Source organism: Mangifera indica, chromosome 17 (assembly GCF_011075055.1).
Source record: "Mangifera indica cultivar Alphonso chromosome 17, CATAS_Mindica_2.1, whole genome shotgun sequence".
NCBI lineage: Eukaryota > Viridiplantae > Streptophyta > Magnoliopsida > Sapindales > Anacardiaceae > Mangifera > Mangifera indica.
The window spans coordinates 5,097,211-5,112,689 of NC_058153.1; the positions used below are offsets into that span (position 1 = coordinate 5,097,211).

The 15,479-nt window shown below is 33.5% G+C and overlaps 2 protein-coding genes across 2 annotated transcripts; one reads left to right on the forward strand and one right to left on the reverse strand.

Annotated features, from left to right (window-relative positions):
- Window positions 1-7,953: 7,953 nt before the first annotated feature.
- On the reverse strand, window positions 7,954-9,989 carry LOC123201083 (solute carrier family 25 member 44-like). Its single transcript, XM_044616534.1, has one exon. The coding sequence runs from the start codon at window positions 9,284-9,286 to the stop codon at window positions 8,249-8,251; it is 1,038 nt and encodes a 345-aa protein (XP_044472469.1). The 5' UTR covers window positions 9,287-9,989; the 3' UTR covers window positions 7,954-8,248.
- A 3,748-nt stretch (window positions 9,990-13,737) lies between these two features.
- LOC123200177 (17.1 kDa class II heat shock protein-like) lies at window positions 13,738-14,450 on the forward strand. The gene has a single exon (XM_044615319.1). The coding sequence runs from the start codon at window positions 13,837-13,839 to the stop codon at window positions 14,308-14,310; it is 474 nt and encodes a 157-aa protein (XP_044471254.1). The 5' UTR covers window positions 13,738-13,836; the 3' UTR covers window positions 14,311-14,450.
- Window positions 14,451-15,479: the final 1,029 nt, after the last annotated feature.

The following is a 15,479-nucleotide window of genomic DNA, read 5'->3' on the forward strand; positions in this document are numbered from 1 at the left end:
CTCCATGTCTCATCATGTTAGGGAGAATGCGATCAAGCTAACAAGACCGAATCCAAACTCTCTTCCATTTGATTGAACTTTGTGACAGTAAGCGCTTAACAAGAAAAAGAAAAAAAATTCTTTCACATCAAATAATAAAAAGTATAATAAAAATGAACATCATAATTTAATGTAAAAACTTTTTTAATATGAAAAGTAAAATCACATAGCATCGTCCAAAACTAATATACCATATCCACAATAAGAGTATACATTGTTTTAGCCTACAAATGGGTGCACAACCCTCCAAAGGCAATAATAACACAATTGCGGAAAATAGAGACTCTTATATTAGAATTCATAAGACTATATCTCACGTTCTAGACATAAAAAATACATCTCCACCATTCACAATTTAGCATCATACGTGTCTAAAATTCTATCCAAGTTTGAGAGCAATACTGTAGTAGACGAAGGAGAGCAAGACATTTTTTTTAGAATTGTCTAAATTGAATTATAACATACAATCAACTATATTATGATAAAAATAACAAGTTATCTGAAAACAGAACACAAGCTCCACTGTTTAGAATAAAGAACCAAGAGTCTCTTACTAGCAATGTAAATTTCAAAGTGATCTAACAGTGAAATTGAGAGAATACATAAACCTCCCGCAAACACCTTTCTTGCTTCAATGTTCACTTTTTTTGGCATCCTGAGTTGCTGCTTGTTATGATGCACATTTTTCTTACCCTAACTCATGAAATAGTGGGTTGGGCTTCATAGAAAAAGTAATTTGGGTTTCTCTACATAAGAAGGGACCCAAAATCCTAATACATCACACAAACCCACAACCCAACTTGAAAATGTGCAAAATTTTTGATGTTCTTGAGCTTCACAATCTCTTCATTGATCAAAGCCTTCTAGTTCAAAAAGAATCTTTAAGAAATGAATACGTGATGACCTTGGAAGAAAAGGAAACGTGAGTAGAACAGTGAAAAGATCTAAAAAGTTAACGATGAACTAGAAATAGAATAAGGGTATACTAGAGAAAAATTCATGAATATACATTTATTATACAAATCAAAACAATAAAACTAAGTCAATTTAGGTTAAGAGATTAAAAAGACTAGAAACTGTCCCAATCCAAATATTAAAAAATTGGGTCGTTCTGGTTCTTTAAAGATAAGAATAAGAACCAGACCCAAAACCTATCAATTATTATATATTTCCATCTAGAACCTATTCAATTTGTTATCAGTTCAAGGTAGGACTGAAACTTAAAATCAGATACCTGATTATTTCAGTTTCAAACAGATAATTTGCTCACCTTAAAATTTACCAAATGAAAATTGATAGGTGACAAAGTGAGTCACAACCCTCAATGCAAAACATGTCTTACACATAAAATTAAAACTTTTTGAATAATAACATCATTCACTTGTACAAGATGGACATATCAGAGTAATGAAAAGTACATAATGATAAATAAAGATATAGTGGTATCTTACTATTATTGTACAAGTTTACATTGATTTTCACATTGGAAAATCTTTTGACGTTAATTATAATTTTGGTTTAATAAAATTAAGTAGTTAATTAGTCTAATAACAATTTACAAATAAGTTTAAGTGATAAATAAAAATAAGTTTTATATACTTAAACGTTGTAATCTAGGTAAGCGATATCAAAATAGGCCTTAAGTTTATTAAATATTTGAGGGGAAAGAGTTCCAATTACCTACTGTATATTAACTATGTCCCTTCTTTGAAATCATAATAGAACAACTTTATTTTTTCGAAATTGTCATTTAAAGAGGTTTTAGAAGTGAAAAATCAGTCACTTCAATGTGAGTAATTTTATGGTTTCAAAAATTAAGATGTATTAAGCATGTCCTTTCTTTGAAATCATAATAGAACAATTTTATTTATTCAAAATTGTCATTTAGAGAGGTTTTAGGAGTGAAAGATCAGTCACTTCAATATGAATAATTTTATGGTTTCAAAAATTAAGGTGTATTAAGTATTCTTATAACCCTAAAGTTTTCAATTCAATGTTTATAACATATGTGTAAATCTTATGGATTAGAATTTTTTTGTTTGTTCATATAAATTAAACTTAAATGTGGTATCAAAATTAGACGCATTAGGTTATTAAATCCCAAGTTTTTAGAATTGAAATCAAAATTTATTAAATCAAAATTAGGATTAGAAAATGCAAATCAGGAATTGAAAATTGAAAATTAGAGTTCTTTTGATACTAGGGATAGTTCAAATTTGAGGTGTAACTACATCCAAATCCATTGAGGACAACTTATGTAGTCTTTTTATGTGCTGGAACAACCAATTGTGAACGAAATTGTAATGAATTGGAGTCAAAGCAAGGAATTTTGGTTGTTAGGGTTTATCCATTTTGCAAGTTAAAATCGAGTGGAAAAACCCAAAAACCTAGTCCTCTAATTCTAATGGATTAAAGCCAATCCGATTAATGTCAAATTAGGTCATATTTGACCCATAAACTGATCTGAAACCTTAGTAGATCAAAACTGGCCTGATTTAGGAAAGGGATGTGTTATGCATGCAAGAGAGAAAAGGCTAAGTGGTGTGTGATAAGTATGAATTGAGAATATTGTTTTTTGTTCTTCATTCAGAGTACAAAATGTTACAATATATACAATTACAGAGAAGGTATAAAAAGAAATAAATCAAATCAAATCAAATCCCTAATCAAATCAAATCAAATCAAACCAAACCCCTAAAAAAATATTTATTCTATCATAATATGCTCTGATAACCTTCCTAATATAACAGGATACAACTCAACACTCCCCTTCAAGCTGAAGCATATAAATCATATGTACTAAGCTTGTTACAAATGAAATTAATTTGAGGCCCTCGAAGAGATTTAGTAAATATATTCGCTAGCTGATCATTTGAACTGACATGACTTATAGAGATACAACCAGACATAATCTTTTCTCTCACAAAATGACAATCGATTTCTATATGTTTTGTTCTTTCATGAAACACAGGATTCGAGGAAACGTGAAGAGCAACCTGATTATCACAAAATAATGACATTTGTGATATTTTTGCAAACTTTAATTCTTGGATCAACTGCTTTAACCAGATAAGCTCACAAGTGATTAAGGTCATAACACGATATTCTGCTTCTACGCTAGATCTGACAACAACATCTTGCTTTTTACTTTTCCATGATACTAGATTTCCTCAAACTAACACACAATACCTAGAAGTAGAACGTTTGTCAGATGGAGAACCTACCTAGTCAGCATCTGAATACCTAATGATCTGAGTATGTCCTTTATTCTCATATAACAATCCATTTTTAGGTGTCCTTTTAATGTACCTCAAGATCCGAATAATTGCATCCTAATGACTTTCACATGGAGACTGAAGGAATTGACTTACCACACTGACAACAAAAGAAATATCTGGTCGTGTGATGGTGAGATAATTAAGTTTTCCAACGAGTCTTCGATATCTCGCAGGATCTGTAAGTGGCTTCCCCTGTCCAGGTAAGAGCTTAATATTAGGGTCCATGGGAGAGTCTATAGGTTTGCAATCTGACATCTCTGTTTCCTTTAGAATATCTAATGCATACTTTCTTTGAGAGATAACAATTTCAGATTTAAACTGGATGACTTCTATACCAAGAAAATATCTGAGTGGACCCAAATCTTTCGTTTGAAAATGACTAAACAAATGCTTCTTTAATTGCTCAATATTCTCCTGATCACTTTTTGTAATAACAATATCATCAACATAGACAACTAGATAGATACATTTGTCGTGTGGAGTATGTCTATAGAATACGGAATGATCAGATTCATTTCGTAGCATGCCAAATTCTTGAATAATAGTACTAAATCGACCAAACCAAGCGCAAAGAGATTGTTTTAAGCCATATAGAGAACGCCGAAGTTTACAAACCAATCCAGACTCCCCTTGAGCAACAAAACTAAGAGGTTACTCCATATAAATTTCTTCTTGCAGTTCACTATGAAGAAAGGCATTCTTAATATCTAACTGATGCAAAGACCAATGGCGAATGACAACCATAGAGAAAAATAGGCGAACAAAGGACATTTTAGCAACCAGAGAGAAAGTCTCATAATAATCAAGACCATATGTCTGAGTGTGTCCTTTAGCAACCAATCGCACTTTCAATATGTCAACCTGACCATCAGAACTAACTTTAATAGTATAGATCTACCGACATCCAACCGTTGAGTGACTAGGAGGCAAAGGTACTAGTTTCCAATATTATTAGCATGTAGAGCAGACATCTTATCCACCATTGCTTGTCGCTATCCGAGATCAGATAATGCCTCATGAACAGTAGTAAGGGTAGATACAGAGGATAAAGTGGACACAAAGACATAGTATGATGAAGATAAACGATGATAACTCAAAAAATTATAGATGGGATGAGGATTACGAGTTGAGCGCATACCTTTATGAATAACGATGGGAAATTGATCATCAGGAGGTAAGACCACAGAGACAGAAGATTTTGGAGTAGGAAACGAATGCACCAAGTCTGGAGAGACTGTCTCACCTAAAGGAGAAGTAAGGTCATCACTTGTAAAATAACTAGTAGGTATAAGATCTACACTAATTGGAGATTGGTTAGTTGAAGAGTATGAATTTATTAGGGGAACAATATAGGACACAGGAAGAACTTCTATAATAGGAGACTTGTCTAGTTGAGAAGAAGAGAAAAAATAAAGAGAAGACTAAAAAAATGTAACATCTGCAGAAAGGTAGTAGCGACGTGTAGTAGGAGAATAACATCGATAATCTTTCTAAAGACGCAAGTATCCAAGAAAACATATTTAATGGAACGAGCAGACAATTTATCTCGACCAAAAGATAAGCCATGAACAAAACACGTACATCCAAAGACACGAGGTTAAAGAGGAAACAATGACTGATCAGGATATAAAATAGAGTGAAGTACCTAATCCTGCAAGACTGAAGAAGACATTCTATTAATCAAGAAACAAGCAGTAAGAACAACATCAGCCCAAAAATGAAAGGTGCATGACTATGTATGAGTAAAATACGGGTAGTTTCAATAAGATGCCGATTTTTTACGTTCAGCAATTCCATCTTGCTGCGGAGTATGAGCACAAGAGGATTGATGTAAAATGCCCTTAATGCCAGAAATTTAGTAAGGGGAGTAAAAAAATATTCACTGACATTTTCACTATGCAGTGTATGAATAATAGTAGAGAATTGTGTTTCAACTTCAGCACAAAAGGATTGAAAAATAGAAAATAATTCAGATCTATTCTTCATTAAAAATAACCAAGTGCAATGCGAATAATCATCAATAAATGTAACAAAATATTGAAAACTTAAAACAAACATGACTCGCCTAGGACCCTAGACATCGGAATAGACTAATCAAAAGGTGATGTAGCCCGATTATTGACACGTCTTGAAAATGATATACAAGTATGTTTTCCAAGTTGATAAGACTCACAATTAAAGGATGATAAATGTGACAAACCAAAGACCATCTACTATAGTTTTGATAAACTAGGATGACTCAAACGATTATGAAGAAGCATTGGAGACTCACTGATAGCACATGCTATAGAATCAGGTGGGTTTAGTCGGTATAGGCCCTTTATGCCAATCATCTGACCCGTACTGCGATCATGTATAAGAACAGAGTCATTAGTAAAGGTAATTGTATAATTTAGAGAATAAGTAAGTTTGCTAATAGAAATAAGATTAAATGGATAGTTAGAGAGGTAAAAGACAAACTCCAAAGGCAAGAGTGGCAATAACGATATATCCATTAGCTAATGTTACAGTAGGTAAGGAAGTGGACTTAGTAAAGTGAGAAAGTAGACGGGGGTTACCAGAGATGTGATCAAAGGCATCGGAATCAAGGATCCATGACTCGGAAGAAGAAGAGTGAGTGAGGCATACAACTGAATTACCTAGATGAGTAATTGAAGCAACAGAAGATGAAGATTGTTTTGCGCTTTGATATCAGAGATAATTTTCAAGATCAACACCTGTGAGTGTCAAAGATGGTGAAGATTGCACCCTAGAGGAGTCAATAGGAGAATTAGAAGTCTGAACAATATTAGCAGTTTGAGGAGAAAACCATAGAGCTTAAAACACTTGTCTCTGATGTGACCCCATTTGTTACAATAACTGCACTTTGGTCGATTTCCATGGCCACTACGCTCACCTAGTTTGGAGCTTTCAATAGAGATGGTGAATCATGAATCAGAGAACAAAAGAAGCTTTTTGAAGAAAAGTGAAGATCCAGAGAAACTGAGACGCACAAACTGATCAAAAGACTATTGAATCGTGAAACAAAACCTTTGGAATACGTGAACAAAGGAGGAACTATTCAGTGACATCACCGACAGAGCATGAAACAACCAATGGAGGTGGGTCTTCAATAGAACTGACCACCAGCTTCTAATGAGTCGATTAACAGCGACGATGTAGTTCCACGTGCATCGAAATAGTAGATCGGAGATCACAGTTCAAGAGGATAAACGACCAACGCGTGGAATAGATTTCGACGTCGGATGATTGCAAGCTCACCATAAAAGGACTCGTCGGCGTCGTTTGAGTGCAACAGATGAGGCAGTGTTGTTGCACTGTCGTCGAAACAGGAGATCGATGCTGCAAACACCGAGAGATCGAGCGACGCATGTAGGCACGTGGAATGGAGAACAATGATGCTGCGTTGACGGATGCATTAGCGAGAGAATCCTGATCACACTGGTATAAGCACGATCACCTGAAAATGACAGAAGCACAGTGATTTAAGAAACAGTGGAGAACGAAATTGGATTTGCCAGAAAAAAAAAATTGTGGATGCCGAAAAAATTTTAAATGAGTGATGTAGGCTCTAATACCATATGAATTGAGAATATTGTTTTCTTCTTCATTCAGAGTACAAAACATTACAATATATACAATTACAAAGAAGGTATAAAATGAAATAAATCAAATCCAATCCCTAATCAAATCAAATCAAATCAAATCCCTAAAAAAGTATATATTCTATCATAATATGCTCTGATAACCTTCTTAAAATAACAGGATACAACTCAATAATAAGAATGTTTGACATGTTGAGGAGCATGCAGATGCGTTTTAACATTTTTAGCACGTTTTAAACGTGTGTTAGTACCTGAGATGTGATTATAGGAGCGCATGGTAACATTTGCGATAGAACTGATGCACATGAAAGTGTGTGAGAATGTTTTGTACCATGTGGAAGTGTTATAGATGCAAATGAGTGCATATAAAAGGTTTTTCATTGTGCATGAGCTTGTGTGAAACCACAAAATGGCACGCGGAATTTGTGGAGGCATATGAAGGAGTTTGGGTAGTGCGTTTGGGCACGTGAAGCAATTCCAAAAGTGCATGGGCATGTAACGAGGTGCCTAAGAGCAATTGGAGCGTGTGAATGCCATACAAAAGCGTGTAAAAGGTAGCTGATACGCGTGAAAGCATGTGATAGTGCATGAAAGGCTTGTAGTGACACATGAATGCATGTGAGAAGTTGTCTATAGGACTTTGGTTGGAAACAAATTCAATTTTAGATTGAATATTATGACGGTAGTACTTTCATGCTAGGAATGACAAATTTAAGTTATTAACATTGTTGTGTATAATTAAGATTATTGTTCACTAGGTTAGATATAACAATTTTCAGATTATGATTGTTTGAGAAAATAAAGTATTATAGCTCATGAAACCTTAATTAAGACATCAATATTTACTATTATTATAACAATATTGTGAGTTTTCCCAATGTTAATCGTCAAAACAATACATTATTGATTATGTTCTAATATAATTCTATCCATGATATATTGGATTTCTATCCATTCCAAATAGAAATCGAAACAGAAGGCTAGGTATCCGACGATTTTTGTTCTGAACGGATAATTTGCTCGTCACAACCTTCAATGCTAAATATATCATCCTCATAAAATTAATACTTGTTGAGCCATTACATCATATACTTGTACAGGATTGAGCGTTGAAAAGTACATTATTACATATAGGGAAATAGTTGTATCCTGCTACCACTGTACAAGTTTACAATGACTTCCAGTGTTCTTCAACTCGATTAAGAAATCTAACAAAGGTGAAAGAAACTGGGAATTTACATCAATCAGCCAAAAAATAAAACCTACAGGGCTCTTAGATGGGCAAATTTATGTTTCTTGTGGCCACACTAGTTATGGTGTATAGCTCTATTGGCTCTTAGCAGAAAGTCGTTTCAAAAACTCATATGTAGTGATCATGGTGGCTGCAGACATAGACATTGAAGCCCACCTAGGCCCCAATCCCCTGTAACAAGCTGCCAATCCTCCTTCCTTCACCAAATTTCGAACTGTCTGTAGGATAGTCAGTGGCCTTCTTTGCCCATTTTCTTCTCCATCCAAAACCTGTAATCTTGTCTTGATAGTGTCAAGCGGCATGGTGATTATAGCTGACACACCACTGGCCATGGCCGCACTCAAACCCTGCACCGCCACTACTGCCTTTGAACTAGGCCTCCAACAACCAATGCTTGTGGAACTTTCATCTTTCTTACCCATATAGCAACCAAGACCACCCCATATGAGCCTATGTGATACAGAGTAAGATGCCCACCAAACTGCATTAGATGGCGCATATGTCAGTATTGATATCCCAAATCCCCTATATAATCCTCTTGGACCATCCGCAACCAAAATTTTCCTAAATGCGTCAAGACCATTATTATATCTACAAGAACTTACATTAAGGACAATGTTCTTGCTAGTGTTATTGTTGCATCCTTGAACCATTAATCTTTGACTCACGACATCGATCGGGGTCCAAACTAGCTGTGCAGCCATAGCTGAACTTAACCCTGCTGCAGCGTTAGCTATAGCAGTGGCTGTAGTATCTGAAAATCCTAATCTAACAGTTGCAGTCCCCACATTACTCTTGGTAACCTCAAGTGCTGTCATGTAAAGAGCTCGAGCTGGAATTGTTCCCATCAAAGAGGTACCAAATCCTCTGTAGAAACCTCGAAATCCTTCATAACGCATCATGGTGTATGACATGTTGAAGCACGAAACAGGAGTGTGTGATACTTGCTGCCGGGTTTTCAGCACAACAGCAGGATAAAGAGCAGCAGAAACGCCCGAAAACAAAGCCGCACCCAGAAAGAAGAACTTAGATTTATCAAGCATATGCCAATCTATATCAGCTGGAATATGAATCTCTGATGCCGAATCATCCTCGGCAGTCCCCAAACTCATTTTCGCCACTTTTAACACCAACAACCAAACTACAGATTTGTCCTCAAAACAAACCAGAAACCTCAAAATCCCTATATATGTTTACAAACCCACCTAAATCAACAGTACCTTAATCTAATTAACTGTAACTCTTCTTATACAATTACAAGTAGTAACAATTATGAAAGCAAGAATAAATAACCCATTAATTATATAGGCCGCAGGACCTTAAAAAATATAATACAAACTGTAGAAGAAATAGGATCGAAGATTTTATGTATGAGTACGATACAAAGAGGCAAATATAAAAATTCAGAAAAGGGTGTTGTTGGGTTTTAACCTTTTCCTCTTGCGCAACCAGATTTGAGAGCGAACGTGAGTCAGCATAAATTCGTCGAACATTAATTAAAAAGACAGAAAAACATAAAGGGTCAATAGAAATGATAATCCCTTAACACTTGACTCAAAAACATGATGATAAGCTGATGAAGCGAGAGTGAGATGAGATCTCAAGTGAAGAAGGAGATAAGAAGAGAGAGTTACGGATTAATGAATATCATAAAAAGCGAAGTGGATTGTGTTCTGATTTAAGAAAGAGACGGGGGCTTCAACGGAAAGAGAGGACAACAGTATTGGATTTTAGCGAGGAGGGCTTTGTGGATCTAGGTAAAAAGACACGTGCCACATACATGTTTGAAAAGTTTTCGAGATATTCGCCATGGTAACAGGTTGAATTTTCTGACCAAACAGGAGAGACACAGCCTCTGGCTCGTGGGTTATTAACTAATTAACTCTGTGGGTGCCTGCGGTATGAGCGTTGAACGTCTTGCGCCACTGGGTTCGTGCGGGCTGCTACTTTATTCTATTTAAGGGGGCTACAAGGCAACTTGCCGTGCAAATTTTGGCCTTTTTTTACAATATAATAGCAGGAAATTTTAGTACAACCCATGTGTTTTATGAGTTAAGGGTTTACTTTAATGTACATCCATTGATAAACGAAATGTTTATTTTACTCATTTTCAACAGTAAATCCTAATCTCTAATAGTGTAAAGTACACTTCAACACCAAACATTCATTGTAGATCATTTCTACTGAGGCCTCAAAGTAGCTGCTTTCCTATGCCATTGAGATTGGATCTAGCTTCTACCAATGTTGAGAGTAGGGATGTGCAAAAATATCCAAAAACAAAACCAAATTAGTATCTAAACTATAAATGATCCAAAAAATAGAGTATTTAAAAAATTGGTTCGATTATCAGTTTAAAATATTATGAAAACCAAAGACAATTAAGTTATCTAGTAAATTTGGTTATCAATCTATTAATGTGTAAATTAGGTTTGGTTTTGATTATCAAGTGGTTAATGTGTAAATTCAGTTTGATTATCAATTCATTTCGATTATCAACTGGGTTCGATTTGGTTTTGGTTATCAAACAAGTAATCAAAAATTTTAGTTCGATTATCCAGTAAATTTGGTTCGGTTATCAACTGATTAATGTGTAAATTCGATTCAGTTTTGATTCGCATTTTTCACCAAATCAAAAATTCAGTTCAGTGTGCAAATCTAATTAACCAGTTCGATCACCTGGATTTGCACACCACTAGTTGAGAGGACTCATTCAACACACGAAATTAGTGAGGCCAAATCCAACATTTAGCTATTGATAAAAACTTATCTTGACCCTCTTAGTAGAGCTGAATTTGAATTGAGTTGACTCAAACTCAATTATCAACTTAATTTGATTGAACCTGAATAGTTTTAAAAATTTATCAAGCTCGAACGTAAGTCATGGGAGCTGAGTTTGAGCTTAGATAAAGCTTAAAAAAATAAAAAATCATTGAAATAAGTTGAAATGTGATAAAAAAGAAGTTCAACTCGAGTTTGGTTCGAATTTGACTTGAGTTTATGGTTTGAATTTATGACTCAGATTTGTGACTCAAATTCATGACTAATTGATAAAGTAATATTGTTTTATCTAATAATGAGTAAAATAATGTTATTTTAACAATTACTAAACACAATTTGAATTGATTCATGAACCAAATTCGAATCAAATCAAGTTATCTACCCAACTCACGAGTCAAATAGAGTCGAACTCTCTAGTTCAAGTTTGCTTAATTTTAAGAACGAGTCAAGCCTTATCACTCAAATTTGAGCCAAACAATGTAAGCAAAATCAAATCGAGCCAACTTTTCAGTTTGAGGTAACTCAGTTTGAGTCCAACTCTATGTGTACTTATCTTATTGCTTCACTTTCCTTATGGAAAGTGCACTATTTACATCATGAGATGGTCTGCACATGTTTATGAGTAGATCAAACGGTCATAATGGATTCTTTTTGGTTATAATAGGAGGATTTTGGAGTATATGTTTTCCATTCGTTTTCCTTCTCTTTTTGAATACTTCAAAAGTTGTTTTAATTGTCCTCCTTTAAGTTTGATGGAAGGAAGAAATTTTGAGTCTAAAGCTTCTATGAAAGAGAATATGTGGTGAATAATTTTCATGATGCTTTTCATATCTTGTGGCCAGTGGCTTTTCTCTATCTATGGATAATACATGTTAGGTGTTAAGGAATATATATACTTCTTTAATTAGAACTACTTAGTTGTATAGTGATAGTCACTACTCATAGTCAATAGTTAATACCAATAAGTTATTAGGCGTTATCCATAATCAATGGTTGCTACTCGTAATTGCTGAGAATGATTGGAAATGTCTATTAAATATAACAAATAATTTAATATTAGAGAAGAACTTGGATGATTGCCATGTCAAGTTCAATGTAATTGTAGGATAAATCATGAGATGATTAATAAAGGATGGCTTGCATAACTATTGTGACAAGTTATAACCTAAATTGAGATTTTTGAGATTTGTCAAATCTACTTTGTATATTAGTGTTAAATGCATTATAATCATTTGAATCAAAATCTTTTGATAAAAAAGCTTTTCTCTCCACCTTGGGGGAGACTTCCCATCTTCTTCGTGGCTCGTTTTGTTTTTCGAATAGTATGTAACATAATTTAAAGATAGGTTTTCACACATTTAAGTTTTCGAAAGAGTTTTGAAAGTGCAAGTGCTCACTATTTTCATTTAGGAGTCTTTAAACATATCTTAAAAAGATTCTTTGGTGTGAAAACAAGGTGAGAGATAATTTTAACAGTCTTTTGGCCATTCAAGGAGCTAGACTATCTCTAACACTCTAAAATTTCATGACCACTTATGCTTCCTTATTATTGACACCCTAGTTAATAAATACAAAAACAAAAAAAAATACAAAAATTATACGAGTATAATATGATAAATGATAAAAGATACGTTTATAAAAAAAGTTCATAAAATTCAGATACAAAAAAGATACAAAACGTGCATATATAACTTTAATATGACACATCATCAATAATACGTTTCTAAAAATACGGTAATATTAATAATAATTTTAATATTTTTTATAAATCTTCTAGTTAATAATTTAAATGTCAAGTATTTAATTAACTATTAAAACTAATATAATATAATATATAATTAAAATTTAATCATCATAAAAAATTATCATGAGAGATTAAGGATTTCAATGACAAAAATTTGGGTTTTTTATTTTATATAGTTATCATATTATGGTAATTAATTAAGAATGCAAATGACATTTTCATACTTTAAAAAATTTATAAAAAACAAAAAAGGTAAAAAATAGAAAAAATATGCGTTTAATACGGGAAAACGTATAAAATACATATTTAATATATTTTTGATTAAACAATTTAGAACAATATATTTAAAACATGAATTAAATGACAATACTAATTGAACACAAATAATTGATATTTTTACTAACTAAAATTAAGACTAAGAATAAATTGAAAAGGTAGAAAATCGTGGGCTTCTCTTTTCATTACAAATTAGAATGGAAAATCTAGTATTCTTTTCATTCTTCTCTTATTGTGACTTTAAATGTGAATTCTCTTTTATCCTTATTAGTTTTATGGTAATATATCTTGGTTGAGGCTTTAAAAAAATGAGTAATATTATGTATATATATTTTTAGTATATAATTTAAATATATAAATAATAAATTATTATATAATTATATATTATTTTATTTTTAATTTAAAATCATTTAATCATATAATAATATACCATTTGTATATTTAAATTATATAAAAATATATACATAATTTTATTAATTCATTACATTGTTGTAAAGTTAAAATTAATTATCAATTCTATAATATCTTCCTAACTTAATATTTTAATTAATATATTAATAAAATAAAATAATAAAAAATTTTAAATTAAATAATACTTTATCAAATAATAACTCCCTAAGGATAAGGCCATGGGCCAGCCCGAACAATTCAGTCTTAACTTTTGACCGTCCATAAAGATCTCGAAGGAAATAGAACATCGGAAAAAAGAAGCTCTAGAAAACTCCGCCCAAATTCCATTTCTCTCCATTTCTTCCTATAAATATACAGACCAACTCCTCGTATGTCATCACAAAGCAATTCATAAGTTTCATTCTTTGTGAAAAGAAAAATAAAATTTTCCACAAATTCAATAGTTTCAGCGATATGGATTTCAGGATCATGGGTTTTGACTCTCCCGTCTTCACGACTCTGCAACACATGATGGACGTGGCTGATCACGACTCGGACAAGTCGTCCAACGCTCCAACAAGGACCTACGTGAGGGACGCCAAGGCAATGGCGGCGACGCCGGCTGACGTGAAGGAGTATCCCAACTCGTACGTGTTCATAGTGGACATGCCGGGGTTGAAGTCAGGGGACATCAAGGTGCAGGTGGAGGACGACAATGTGCTGCTCATAAGCGGAGAGAGGAAGCGGGAGGAAGAGAAAGAAGGGGTCAAGTATGTGAGAATGGAGCGGAGGGTCGGCAAGTTTATGAGGAAATTTGTGCTGCCTGAGAATGCAAATACTGAGGCCATTTCTGCCGTTTGTCAGGATGGAGTATTGACTGTTACCGTGGAGAAGTTGCCGCCTCCCGAGCCGAAGAAACCGAAGACTATTGAAGTTAAGATTGCTTGAAGAGGTTGAAGTAGACGTGTTTTCATGGCAATGACATATAATTTTGTATTCTTGGGATAGCTCACGTTTTCTTTGTTGGTGGTTTATGTGTAGTAAAATATAATCAGTGATTTTGGAATAAATCTTTTTCTTTTTTTTAACCGCTCCCGAGTTTGTTTAATATTCACAAAAAATTTACTGAACGGGTAAAATTATGTCAATAAAAATTACTGTGATGCAGTCAAGGGCAGAGGGTAGATAAAATGTTTAGTTTGTTAATATTTCATACGACAGCAAGATGTGTCGTTACCACCTACACTATTAATGGCCAAAGGATTTGTTACAACTAGGGATGGCATCAGGGTGGGGAGGGGATATCAATCCCTATTTTTGTAGGAAATATCAATCTTTGTCTTTGATCTGTTTTTGTTATAGGGATAATAAAAAATTTTTGTTCTCTCTCCGCAAAGGAAAATCCCCTCTTCATCTCTTCCCTGTTTCTGTGGAAAAAAATCTTCTCTCTGTTCTCCGAGGAAAAATCTCTTCTTTATACCGTAAATATAAATTTTAATTTCTTTTTATATTTCAATAAATAAAATAAATCATACTTTTCTGAAATATCACTTGTTATAAGAGCTACAAAATATTCATTGTTGTTTTAGTTTAAATACAAAGTTTTTACAAAATTTAACAATATATAATAATCAATCTCTTAATTAATAGCTCTTCATGTTGATATCATCATTAATTTTTCATGTTGATATAAAGCAATATTTTAAAAACTAACCTACAATAATCAATTTTAAAAGCAAAATTAATTTAAAAGCAACTTACATAGGAAATATTAACGAATTTGTAATAAAAAATATTAAACTAATTAAAATATACTAGAAATTATTATATTAATATATTAGATTTAGGGGAGGGGGAGGGGGAGGGGGAGGGGCGGGGATATATGTATCCCCGTCCTTGGTCGGTCTCCAATTATAGAGATTTTTTCATCCCCATCTCTGTCCCTTTTTTCGTTTTTATCGGAAAATCTCTTTCCCGTTAGGGTAGGGGAGGGTCGAGGCCCCTAAAGTCCGGCCTAAATTGTCATCCCTAGTTACTACTTAAGGTTTGATTTAACTAAAAATCTCGGCTGTTGGTCTTTGAAAATTCAAAGGTTTGATGCAATTTTAAACTTTTGA

Bases quoted from the DNA above. Each gene is read 5' to 3' on its own strand.
- LOC123201083 (XM_044616534.1), bottom strand. From the start codon at position 9,286: ATGAGTTTGGGGACTGCCGAGGATGATTCGGCATCAGAGATTCATATT.
- LOC123200177 (XM_044615319.1), top strand. From the start codon at position 13,837: ATGGATTTCAGGATCATGGGTTTTGACTCTCCCGTCTTCACGACTCTG.